Raw genomic sequence first — 12,378 nt, 5'->3', positions numbered from 1 at the left:
GATATTCTATTAGTATTTTCTAATAGCAAAAATAGTGTGGTATGTCCCATTTCTAAGGATTTGTTATGATTTGATATTATCTTTTCACAGAATAGGTATTTTATTGGAACATGTCATACATGTACGTAGACATTCTGTTGACCCTGTAGGGCTTTATTTTATGAATCTTTGTCAGTGCTTTGTAACATGTTTTATTTTTGTTCTGGGTGTGGTTTGTTATTTATAGTAGAAATATTCTGTGTGCTATAAACCTGTCACACCAGCTATTTTACGCATACAAACAATTCTGAGCTAGAAGCAACATGTGATAATGCAGATAGGTCCAATTGTAATTCTCTTAGGCCAAGTTTGGTGTTCTGTTATAGAGCAGATTTCCTGCCTTTAATCATAGATTGGGTGTTACCTTGTACTCCTGCTGTCATTTACTGTTCTTTTCTTTGTTCAACAGCAGATGAACTTGACCTATGTTCAATTTAACTCACACTAACCTCTGCCCGTTTCTTTGTATTTTCTCCCTGACCCCCAAACAGTGGCTGCTCATGGAGAAAACATGATGTGAAATTAGTATTTCCTATCACTTTGTTTCAGAAACTTGTGATGGTTAACAGCGTGGTGCCATTGTTCAGCTGAGCTTGATGCCATTTGGTCTGAGAAAACAACATTACAGTAATAATTTTGGAATATTTATCAACATTTTATTGATGTTACCCTATTTCAGAACATAAATCTTAGTGTAAAACAACTACTGGACAAGAGTGGTGGTACTCATGGACTCTAAGTGCTTTTTTGCTTTTCATGGTGCTTTCAGTAAAATGTGCTGTTATTGCAACCTGTTACAGAGTTATCATTAACATCAAAACTTCCTTTTTTTTTTTTTTTTTTTTTTCAGTAAACCATTGTGAAGGTCTTTTATCTAATTTCCCTGTGCTAGTAACTGTAAAAATTGTCACCAATCAGTCCAAGTTTGCTGTACAAATTTCAAAATTGTCAGTGGTTAGGTTAGCACTATTTGAAACTGTGAAGTAAGTTTTAATTTAAAAGTAAATAAATAGGTTATGCATTTGGAAAAGGTTGTAAGAGCAACCATTTGCCAAAACAGCTGTGAAATCCTCTGTGCTGCAGTAGAAGTTCTGCTCAACCATCTGGCTCACACTGACAGTCCCACGGGTTCTGGTTGAGGTTGTCAAGTTGTACCTGTGGCAGAAAGCTAAACCAAGTCTTCTAAGGAGCAGGTGAGAAGGAAAGTCAAAGGGAGGACTGGAAGGGAATATAAAGAACACAGGAGCTGAAGGGGGAAGGAATTTGAGTTCCTTCTGTTGCTTTCATTTGGAAACAGGACTTTGAGTGGCTTTTGTTGATGGTCTCTATAAGAGAGGGAGGAAACTGCAGGGTTTTTGGATGCTGGCTGCATGTGATCCCACATATGCTAACTTGCTTAGGCTTCTGGAAGGCAAAAAGGGAACACTGTTTGTCTTCATACCACATAGTACTTCAGCAATGCACGTTCCCTTTAGTCATACCTTTCAAAATCCTAGTTGTAGCAGCAGGATACTGCTGTGAAAAATTATTGACTTTTTTTCCCCCTCCCCCCCCTTTATATTATCACGAGCTATAGACAAGATAGCAACAGTGAAACTGCTATATATTAGTTTTGCTTGCATTTTATTATCATTTTGTTAAGGTCTGGGCAACAGAAGATGCTTGGAAATGGATAACCTGAACAAAGACTGAGCACCTGCTTGTTATAGACATTGGCCAGATTTGAAATTTAGGCCACCCCTGTAGTATGGGTATTTTACAAGTGAGAATATTAAGGCAGGAAAATTTCTTTGAAGTGTTGTCAGATATCTTTTGAGTTTAAATTATTAATATTCAGGGATCATTGTCTCCATGTAAGCCAAAGTTACAGTAATACTCAAATTTTAACCCATGTTTCTGGCTTTTTGATTCTGTGTTAGCGGTGCTGTTTTGTTGCTCCATCAGAATCAGCAGCAGTGCTACAGCTACACAGATACCAAATGAAAAGTTTTCGTGTATTATTTTGAGCTTGTTAATTATGATTTCTTCATTTCAATCTTCTGAGGCAGTTCCTGTGTGGAATCTCTAGAGATAGTGTCTTAGTGTCTTCCTTGTTACTTGTGTGGGTGTTTGCAATGTATGTAAATCCAAGCTGCGCTTCTTTCAAGTGGTTGCTGTTGATGTTGCTGTCAACAAAGTGCAGACACCTTGGAGGCTGACTAAAGTACAACTGCAAGAAAACATATTTTGTTTTATTTACATGGAGGTTAGAGAGCAGTGTTTGCCATGCTATCAGTCAGGGTCGATTGAGGCAGGTAAGAGTGGCAGTCTGTTTTCAATGCTGTTTACAAGGTTGATGGGAAGTCTGGTTGGCCAGTCTCATGGCTGATGCTGGGCTGAAAACTCACGCTTGCCATTGTGCTTCTAAAATGCTGTTGGCGTCTGAGACAGAAGGCTATTGGTGACCTAAGAAGTAGTGCGAGTGTCAATGTAAAGAAGAAAAACAGGTTGAAGTGTCTGTAGGTTGTGGTGTCCAGGAAATGGAATATGGAAATCTCAGTGTTACCAGGAAACCTGACTGAAAAATGCCTGCCAGCCGAACCTCATCCTTGTTGCAGTTTAAGACCCATGAAAATAATAATATTAAAAAAAATAATAATGATAAAATTGCATACCTATTTTAATTAGTTTTCCTAATTACTTTGTTAGTAATTATTCTTCCCATCTTGAGGACAAGCTTTAATAGTCATAAACAGAACAAAATGGAGAAAAGAATAATTTGAATGCTCCCCATCACTTTAACAGGAAAATCTTGCCTCTTCCTTAATCGTGGCACTCATGGTCACAATTTTATGAGAATTAAATGATCTGTTTGTAAGGAATCTAGATATTTTCAGTATCTTTTCTTTTGTAGTTCTGGGCCTTTCAGATCTTGGTTCTGGGCCTTTTTGTTTTTGTGTAGCCACCTTGCAGTGAAAACCAAATAGTGTTACTTTCTTTCTCTGAGAACAGGCTTCTCTTATGAGTTTACTGCTACAGGTAACAATTAGTTAACAATCCTTAAGCTGTGGTTTGCCTGAGCTTGTATAAGAACAATCCACGTTTTCTTAACTCTCCAGGCATCTGAAAAGTTTCACATTTTCCTTTTGAATCATCTTTTATACATAAAAACAAGAACATATTTCTTGGTAAAATGTTACCAAATGGTGTCTTTTTTTTTTCCATCTCCATTCTAATAATTCTTTTATTAAATAGAATCAGTGGACTGGTTCCAGATTGTCCCTCAGTGTAAGGACCAGGGTCCAGAACTTCTCTGGAAAATGTGTCCTGCAGACTGTCTTGGAAATTGATATAGGACAACACAAATCTTTCTTGGTAAAATAAGTTAGGATATAAACCTTGCATCCTTATGTATGTCTAATGATGAAAGCAGTGTGTTTTTGTTTTTGTTTTAAAAAAAAGGTTTTTTTTATTTAGGGCAGCCTCCATAGGGATTGAGGTGTCAAGCCTGTCAGGCTTCTTCAGAGTCCTGGTGTATGCTGTTTAATAGGAGTTGGCTCCAATATCACATAGGCTCTAATATCTGGCACCTGATCCAGTAAGTATGTTACACCTTTTCTAAAAAGACTCGTCAGAATTGCCCTAGTTTCTGAATCATATTTGGAAATATGTATGAAATAGTGAAAGTTCAGTGTGGTCAGAGCTGAGATCGCTGTGATTATAAGCAAAATTAGAAATTAGGGCAAGCATAATGGAAAAATACGAGCTTCCCATGGAGTTTAGATTTCTGCAACAGCTGAGGCTAATTTTTTGGGAATGAAGTTCTGAACTTCAACATCTAATATTTAATCCTAATTTCTGGATCTGGTACAGAGCTTTCTACAGTTATTTATTTATATATATTTTTAAGAGCAAGTACTCAAGCCTGGGCAAGGAATTACCAATTCCTGATGGCAAAACATTAAAATTTCTTGTGATGGGGTGAAATATTGTTTAAGAAAGAACTTAGATCTTGTGACAGTCTAAAGACAAGTTAAGAAAGAAAAAGGAAAAGGAATCTTGAGAAAAAATCCTTGCCTGTATATTGTTTAAATACAGAATTTATGTGGATTTCCTTTGAAAATAAACTGTTCTCCGCTGAAAGGCACTGAAGAGAAGATGGCTAGATATGGTTCTAGCACTTTGTTAGGCAGGGAAGAAAGACCAACAACATTTACCGTTCTCCAAAAAAGAAATGTTTAAGCAATTTTTGAAAGTTTTGGCAGAAAATATCTGCTTCCTGAGGATTTTTTTTTTTTTAGTATTTTCTGTCTGCTGGGAAGTGTGAAGGCTCTTGTTTTTAAAGGAATTAGTTGCTAACTGCTATCAGTTTCACCTTTTATTTTTCACCTCCAAGCTCAGCAGAAACTTTTTGTGCTGAGTTTCATACCGACAAAAGACTGCACCAAGTCATTAGGTATGTGCTTTCTTAATTTAGAATTATTGTTTGCTTGCTACCTAAATTCAGATGTTTCTTTGCATTCTTGTCTACTAGAAGCATTCAGGATTCTGCAGAACAATCCAGGATTTGTCAAGTCACAAAAATTCAACAGATCAACAGAGAGATTTAAGTATCTAGGGTCTAGACCGTCTTTGTCTTGCATTTATTATGCTGACAGCTTGATTTTTAGTATCTTAAAATGAATGATTTGACTAATTCATATTTCTCCCCAAAGTCCCTTTTACTTAGTTCCTTTTACTTAAACCATATCTTAGTGATATGGTTTAGTGGAGGACTGGTTAGTGTTAGGTCATAGGTTGGACTAGGTGATCTTCAAGGTCTCTTCCAAACTAAAAGATTCTGTGAAACTACTTTGAGGACAAGTTTTTCTGACCCAAAAGAATTAATGCTGTTTGTGATGCAGGAAAGATGATGGAAAGATGGATAAGCTCCATCATTTTTTATATAAAGCACTGTGTTTCAATCACTTGTGATACTTACAGATTCCATTATTATTTGTAACTATTCTGCGTTGTTTTCTAGTTTACTTTGGATAAGGGGAGTTTATGTCTATGCATGTTTAGATTTTGAAGAGGGCTGCTCAAATGGACGTTGAAATTGCATGAAGCATATACAATTATAAATTTTCAGGTAACATATGGAAAATTGCATTATTTGATACCTTGTAGATGAACACGTTGTGGAAGTTAGCTTTTCTTACCCTGAAGTAATACAAGTTAATTTGATGGCCAAGTGAGGTAATTAACTGGGTGTATAATCACAGAAAACAAATAGTGACCTAGCTGGCAGTTTGAGAGAAGACTCTTGTTATCAGAAGGTCAGTCTGACTCACTTGTTCTCTTCCCAGTCGTAACCTATTTTGTCATGTAAATATAAGACCTCTTAAGGAAGCATTCTATTTTCTGGTTTGGATTATGAAACTGGAACCTAATCCTGTAACTTTCCTGACTGCAAATTCTTAATCATATTAATGGCCAAACGTGTATGTGGCCATGGAGTTCTTTCAGGATGAGCTTCTCAGTTTTGAAATTACAGATGGCCTGGCGATTCTTATGCTGGTGGGGTAGCACCAGTCATATCCAATATTTTTAAGGCAGCAGTAAATTCAAGGTGAATGCTTTTTTTGATGCTTAAGGTATATAGCTTTCTGCTTACGGTATATAGCTTTCCCAACTCAAGTGAAATGAAGAATCACTGGGTTTGTTCCATGGAAGGCAGTTGCTACAGGCATGCTTACCAAGAGTGGTGAAGAATCAGCAAAAATTGCGTTTCCTTCATCTGTTATACAGAACTCCCACAGATAAAATCAAGCTTTGCACTTCCTTGACGTGTCCTCAAATGCAAAATGTGGGCCCTCTGCCAAACATATCTTTGTGCTGTGATTCTGAGTCGTTTCTAAAACATGCTTTGCTTGCCCTCATGTCTCTTTCTTTAAGAACTGCTTAGCAGTACCCTTAATTTCTGTAATACTGAATTTTTCCATGAACTGAATGTTTAAAAGTTTCACCCAGTAAATACCAGGTGTTTCGTCTTCTGACGGAGGCATCTGCGTTTGGAGATAGCTGTCCACATTCAAGGTTAAAGCCCGTTGCTAATTTGAGACTGAGAAGTGCGCACACAGGTGGCAGGCAGTGTTTCAGTTACTGACTCTCAAAGCTCCCCAAATACCTACCTATTACTTGAAAAACACTTTAAAGATGTCTTTACCTTCACCATACTACTGCCATTCTCTTTACACTTGTTGGCAATTTTTGAAACACTTCTGTATGCCTAAAGTATTATTTAAAGCACCCTGTGAGAAAATCCAAAGCTGAGATAGAGAGCACAATGTGTATCACTCGGCTTCTGACACTTCTAGCACACTGCATGACAGGAAACGAGAGCAAACTGTGTGGCCACATGGGGAGGAGTTCCTGCTAAAAACTGAAGGAGAAACATAGTGACTTCTTTGTAGCAGTTTTCACTGTCACGCTGAAGATTAAGAAACCTCAAATCTGAGTACAATACAAAGTCCCTCATGGTGTGGTGCTGTTTTTTTGTGCATCATCAGGTGAGTATGCATTCAGGGTTATGTTACTTTTTATTGTTTGCTTGTGTGGCATTGTAGTAAGTTGAAATTGCACAGATCATCCTTCCAAGCATGGTGTGAAATTCTGTCTTAATGAAACCAAAATGGTGCTTAGCAGGGGTGTTTCCTTCTGTAAGGAAATAAACTTCTCAAATATGTAGATAACGTATTCCGATATTGGGATGGATGATTTTTTTTTTTTTTTTTTTTTCCTTGTGTATTGGTAGTTTATTGTTGCAGGATGATAGTTCTTGATTTTGTTTTCTTTCTTGTTCGGTTGTTTTACCACACGTGTGTAAACATTCTGTCTCTGTCTCCTAATATAAAAATGATAATTCAGTCTGACACTGGTGTTTATATTAGAACATTTTGACAGTGCATAGACTTTGTGCATATAAGTGAAAGCTAAAACAGATCCAATATACAGCATATTTACAGAGCACAATTACTCTGCTGCTGCTGTACAATGTGTGTATGAAGTAGCACCTGGAAAACTGGCCGCAGTTTTAGGTATTGCACCTTCAAAAGTAGCAAGATTGATACTAAATGTAGGAAATGTCACCTATGAAGAAAGGGTAAAAGATTTAGTACTTGTCACATGTAGAAAAATAAGACTCAATTTGTGGTAAAAGTGTGCACACACCTCTTGAGTTTGTGGGAGTAATTGTAAAGGTGATATTTGTTCTCTCTATTTGCCAAGCTAGCACAGGAATAAGAAGGCTTACAAAATCAGTCTATTTTGTGACAAGGGAGACTTAGGTTAAATATTTTTGGGGAGAAGGCTTCCCAACTGCAAAGTTGGGATTGACTACACAATTGTATAATCTTGTCATTTTAAACTCTTCAGTATAATTTAGAAATTTTGTTCATGTAGGCATGTTTTACATGTTGCAACAGCTAGCATTTAATTCTGGATTATTCTTAATGACTTGTGGGATTTTGTTTTGGGGCTATTCATTGTGAATGAGAGTAGCACATCAGTGTCACATGTGGACAAATCTGATCTCCAAATTTGCAGCTCTAATACCAGATCATAGCATTCTGTCAGTGGCTGGAAAATTAGAGAGCTTCCTCTTATTCAAGAAGTAAAGTTATTTTAAAATATTTGTGTATGTGTTGAATAAAACCATACTTTGAAATTCTTAGAAATGTAACAAAGGTAAGGAACTGCAGTGTGAGGCAAGTAAGTCAGGACTGTGTTCAAGGCCTGTATACTCTTGGATTTGCTGTGGAGAATATGGCTTAAGTACATAGAAGTTTAAGAGTGAATTCTTAATTGGATGTATTTTGTTTTATGCCACCTTTAACAGTAGTGAGAGGGAGAGTCTATGACAAATTTATGGCACAGAATATTTTTAAGATATTGCGTGGAATGCTTTATGCAGTTCTGACTTAAAACATGTTTAAGGAAGCTAAATCAAAGTTGCAACAGGCCTGGAAGTTTATCAAGGTGGTCAGAGAAACGAAGAGCTATTTAACTTGTGAAATTTGCTTTAATAAAGGTTATCCATTTGAATTCTCTGTTTTTATTAAATAGCTTAAGAATGAGACTGCTGATGACTAACTGCTATGCTGTGTAATTGTTGTAGTGTTTTTGGACGTACTTAATATTTATATTTGCTGTGGGTGTGTATTTTACACATGGTTTACTTAAAAATTTATGGCAGAAGAAATCTACTAAATACTACAGTTTTAGGGTTTTCATGGAACACCAGTGAGATGCACACCTGCCAGTGACATAAAATCATGTAGATTCTCTAGTGTATATTAATATTGCTGAGCTCACATTAAAATTTTTGGTTGAAACTGGGCTAAAAAAAATTCAAGAATAATTCCAGAATCAAGAGTCATAGGGATACCCACCAGTATTATATAAACCTTGTTTCCTGAGAAATGGAGCTCAAGTGTGTTTATTTTCCCCACGTATATTTAATCCTAAAATAGACACAGCAACATGTAATTTTAGTGAAAGCAAAATTAATTTTAATCTATGCTGAAAAATCCATTTTGGATGCGGCCATTTTATCTATTCTTTGTGAAGCCAAAGAGCAGCACTTCAGGTGCTAGATCAAAGCCGTCTACAGGAACCTGTCTGTGGTTTTAAAGGTAGAGCAGTGTAACGATGCTGAATGAAGAGACTGAAGGAAAGCAGACTAACAGCAGAGTACTAAAACTATAAGGGATGACTGCAGTTTTTGCTAATGAAGCCAACTGAAAGCTGGGTAGAGACCTAGTTTATGGAAGTTATTTTATTCTGCTGTATGTGGTTCTGGTGCTGTGCACAGCATCAGCAAGTCAAGCTCTTTCGCAATGAGATTTGTGTTCTTAAAAAAAATAATAAAAAATTCGTAATTTGAATGAATCTGCCTTTAAGTGAGCAAGTTTCATTGTAGTTTTCATTCCAAGAACAAAAGCCATCCACTGATATAGCAGGTTGGGAAGCAGAAGTGGTGACAGCTGTGATTAAGCAGGCAGCTGAAGCAAGTGCAGTTTGTTGCTGTCCAGATAGAGGAAGAGCACAATGCCTTCCTTAAATGCACATGCCTTTGAGAGCGCGATACCTTTAAAGGTAGAGTTAGAGCATTAAAATAGCCTCAATTTAATTTATTCTTGCTTTTACAACTGAGGCCTGTAATAAGCTCTCTCAGTATAAACATATAAGTCTGGGAACTGCAACCTCACCAGGTCAGCTGGCCAGGAGCAAAGGAATTCAAGGATTAATTGCATGTGACTGATTGTATTACCTGGGGGCACTGGGAATGGGGCGTGACAGGTTGTAGCTGAAAAATGGTTGTGGGAAGAGAGGAATCTGAATAGTGCACGGACTCTTCTAAACTGCATCTTAGTTCTTGTTTATATGCTAGACCAATTTAGAATCCCTAGACATTGATTGTGTTAACTAAAAGTATAATTAATGTAGCACTCCTGAAGTCTTTGTCTTGAAGTCCTGACTGAGAAAGGATCCTGTGCTAATAACTGCTGCTCAATCACGTAGCAAGGAAGTTTTAAGAAGAAGGAAGTAAAAGTGTATCTAACCTATTTATCTGAATTTGGCTCTGCTTTTGTAGCAAACTGAAAAAGGTTCAGCATATGCAGCACTCTGCTACATTCCAGCGCCTGATACTCTCCCCTGTCTTCTGAAAAGGGGAAGGAAGTTTAAATAAGGACAGAATAAATACTAGTCCTCAAACAAAGCTCTGCTGATCCTTGTCCTTACAGTATCCCGTACATGCACACCCATTTCCTGTTGTTACTGTTGAACGCATTGCACATAATTTTCATTTCATTGTTTGCTTTTGTATTCATTTCATATTACAGTGACCAGAAAAATCTCAAGTCCATCATGATAGCACTGTAGAAGTAAAACTTAAGTCTGTGCTTACAGAAAGGTGGAAGGAGCGGCCATTTTGTCTGGCAGCAATGTGAAAGGCTCCTCAGAAGTGCTTGGCTACCTGCAGTTCTATGGCAGCCTTAGTGCCATGTAGGAGTTTGCTGCTGTGCTGCAGCAGACCTAGGCTGGTGGTTTTTGTTTTTTTTTTTTTTGCCTGGGACATTGACAGCAAGCACTTCTGTTGCTCATACTGACATATAAACAGCCCACCAGCTGAGCACGTGCAGGGTGGGACACAGAACCTGCAAACCTGTGTAGCAGGCTCAGGGCTAACTGGGCAATCTGTCCCTCAACAGGAATAAAGCTTTTGCTTAGGTTTGTGTGGCAGTTTTGAGAAAAAGAGACCAGTAATGTCTCTGATGCTCAGAACAGTAGAGGGCAGTGGACATATACACAGAAACAAGTTTGATAATTAACCTTTACTGGATTTTTGGTTCTCTTTAGAGTTTAAGCAAATTCTTTTGCCAAGGTATCATAAAGAACTGGTATTGAAACACAGGGTTTCAATAAAAAGCAGTTCTTTTCTTTTTAAAACCTTGTATTAGAATTCATTATTCTGAAGTTGTGGTCCCCAAATGCGTGTTATGATGCATCATTCAGATGAAAAGGCACTATGCTCTGGGAAGACGTGCTCTGAGATCCCGTGGTCTTCCCATGCCTTCAAGCTGTCAGAACTGTCAGTGTCACAGGCAGGAAAGTTAGAGCTCACCAGGATGGGGCACTGGTACTGATATAAAAAGGGAGTTGCAGGTTAGAGTGAAGTAAAAAGGAGATGCATTTCTCTCTAAGCTTAAACTTTCTCTCTAAGCTTAAGGTGTGAATTCTTAATCAGTTATCTCTGAACCAAGCTTAGCAGGAAATTCGGAGGTGCCTGGCTGTTTGTTGCAAGCAGAGATGCTCATGATTAATATGACATGGCCTCCCTCTATACAGGCTTCTTTTAAGAACTTCACATCAAAGTGGTGTGTCTCTTTTTTCTTTTTTTTTTTTTTCTTTTTTTTTTTTCTTTTTAGCATCATTTATTTCTTCTTAAACTTGAATGTCAGTGCAGCAGGAATGTGATAATATGGAAAACAAGTAATCATGGGTAGGGTTTATTCTTGTTTCAGTGTTGTGAGCATTCTTTAAGCTGGGTAATGCAAAAACACTGCTGCCTCTTCTAGCTCATTTCTGAGGTCTGCCTTGTGATATCCAACCGCCTGCAGCAGGAAATGTTAAATTAGTGATTATTCAACTAACCCTAAGACAGAAGGTTATTAATCTTTTGCCTAGTAATATTATACCCAATTTATGTTAGTTAACAACATATGCCTTGGATCCAAGTGATAACTGCTGGGGAGAAAAACATTGAATCCCTTAGTCAGAATCTACTCTTGCATTACAAGAACAGAATTGTTTATTTTCTAATCTAAAATGTTTGTTATTATTATTTTTATGGCTCTGTCATCTGTGAAACTTCTAGAAACAAATTAGTCCAGAGAGCTCAGATTTTGTCTACTTTCCTCCCAGTCCAGTTTGTCATCTAGAAATACTTGAGATTTGTCAACTAGAAATCCTTTTGAAGAAACTTTGAATTATTGTTGGTAGGAAAACCGTTTATGTAACTTAGACTCAATAATCTTTACTTGCATAGTTTTCGGTATGTCACAAGTGCCACCAAGAAAAATGTTAACAGGACGCTCAAAGGATCCAGAGTAGAACATGTAACATGTTTACTTTCCTTTTCCAGAAAAGAAAGGCATGTATACACATGTATGAACTATAAAATATTCATGTGCATACAAAAAAAAATGTAGATATGTACACAGCCCTACCTACTTATATTTATTTAAATCATGTTAGAACTGTGAGGCGTGGTTGTTTTTTTGTTTGTTTGTTTTTGGTTGTGTTTTGTTGTTGTTTGTTTATTTGTTTTTGTTTGTTTTGTTTTTTACAATATTGCTTTTTTCCTAGTGACAGTGTTGAAATGTGCCCACACGTGTATTCTGGAAAGACCAAGTTTTTCAGATATACTTCTATAGAAACATTTTTAAATACAGAATGATTAATTGGTTATTTTGTCTTTATTTTGGACTTTTTGTTTTGAGAGGGAAGGGAAAGTCTGTTTTGGTGAAATGAAAGAATCTTCCTTCATTTAAATGGATTTCTGCATGGAAAAAAAAAAGGCTTAAAAAGTAAGTTGTGTGCTTTGTTTTGAAATGCACAGGCCTGTTACTTTGAATGTTTAAAGACCTGGCTACTTGAGTACATTGTCTTTTTTATTTTTTATTATTATTATTTTTTATTTTGAAGCAAATCTGTGTGAAGACACTTCTGTGAAATTAGAATAGACATGATTTAGGAAAAGTCAGCAATTCTTCTGACAAGTGTTTCCTTTGATGTAACAGGATGGGCTTTTAA

At 36.9% G+C, this 12,378-nt stretch overlaps 1 protein-coding gene across 11 annotated transcripts in view; it reads left to right on the top strand.

Annotated features, from left to right (window-relative positions):
* Positions 1–12,378, top strand: part of ARHGEF3 (Rho guanine nucleotide exchange factor 3) — a 132,037-nt gene that overhangs the window by 50,076 nt on the left and 69,583 nt on the right. Inside the window, exon 1 of one of the 11 annotated variants that reach the window (XM_027467587.3) lies at positions 6,420–6,569. The exons of the other annotated variants lie outside the window; for them this stretch is intronic. Coding sequence (XP_027323388.1) covers positions 6,537–6,569 — 33 coding nt within the window. The 5' untranslated portion in view covers positions 6,420–6,536. Of the gene's footprint in view, positions 1–6,419; positions 6,570–12,378 lie in introns of those variants that run through there. 11 annotated transcript variants of the gene reach the window in all.

This window comes from Anas platyrhynchos, chromosome 13, assembly GCF_047663525.1.
Source record: "Anas platyrhynchos isolate ZD024472 breed Pekin duck chromosome 13, IASCAAS_PekinDuck_T2T, whole genome shotgun sequence".
Classification (NCBI taxonomy): domain Eukaryota; kingdom Metazoa; phylum Chordata; class Aves; order Anseriformes; family Anatidae; genus Anas; species Anas platyrhynchos.
The sequence above is the reverse complement of the archived record's forward strand: the minus strand, read 5'-3'. Positions and strand labels throughout refer to the sequence as shown.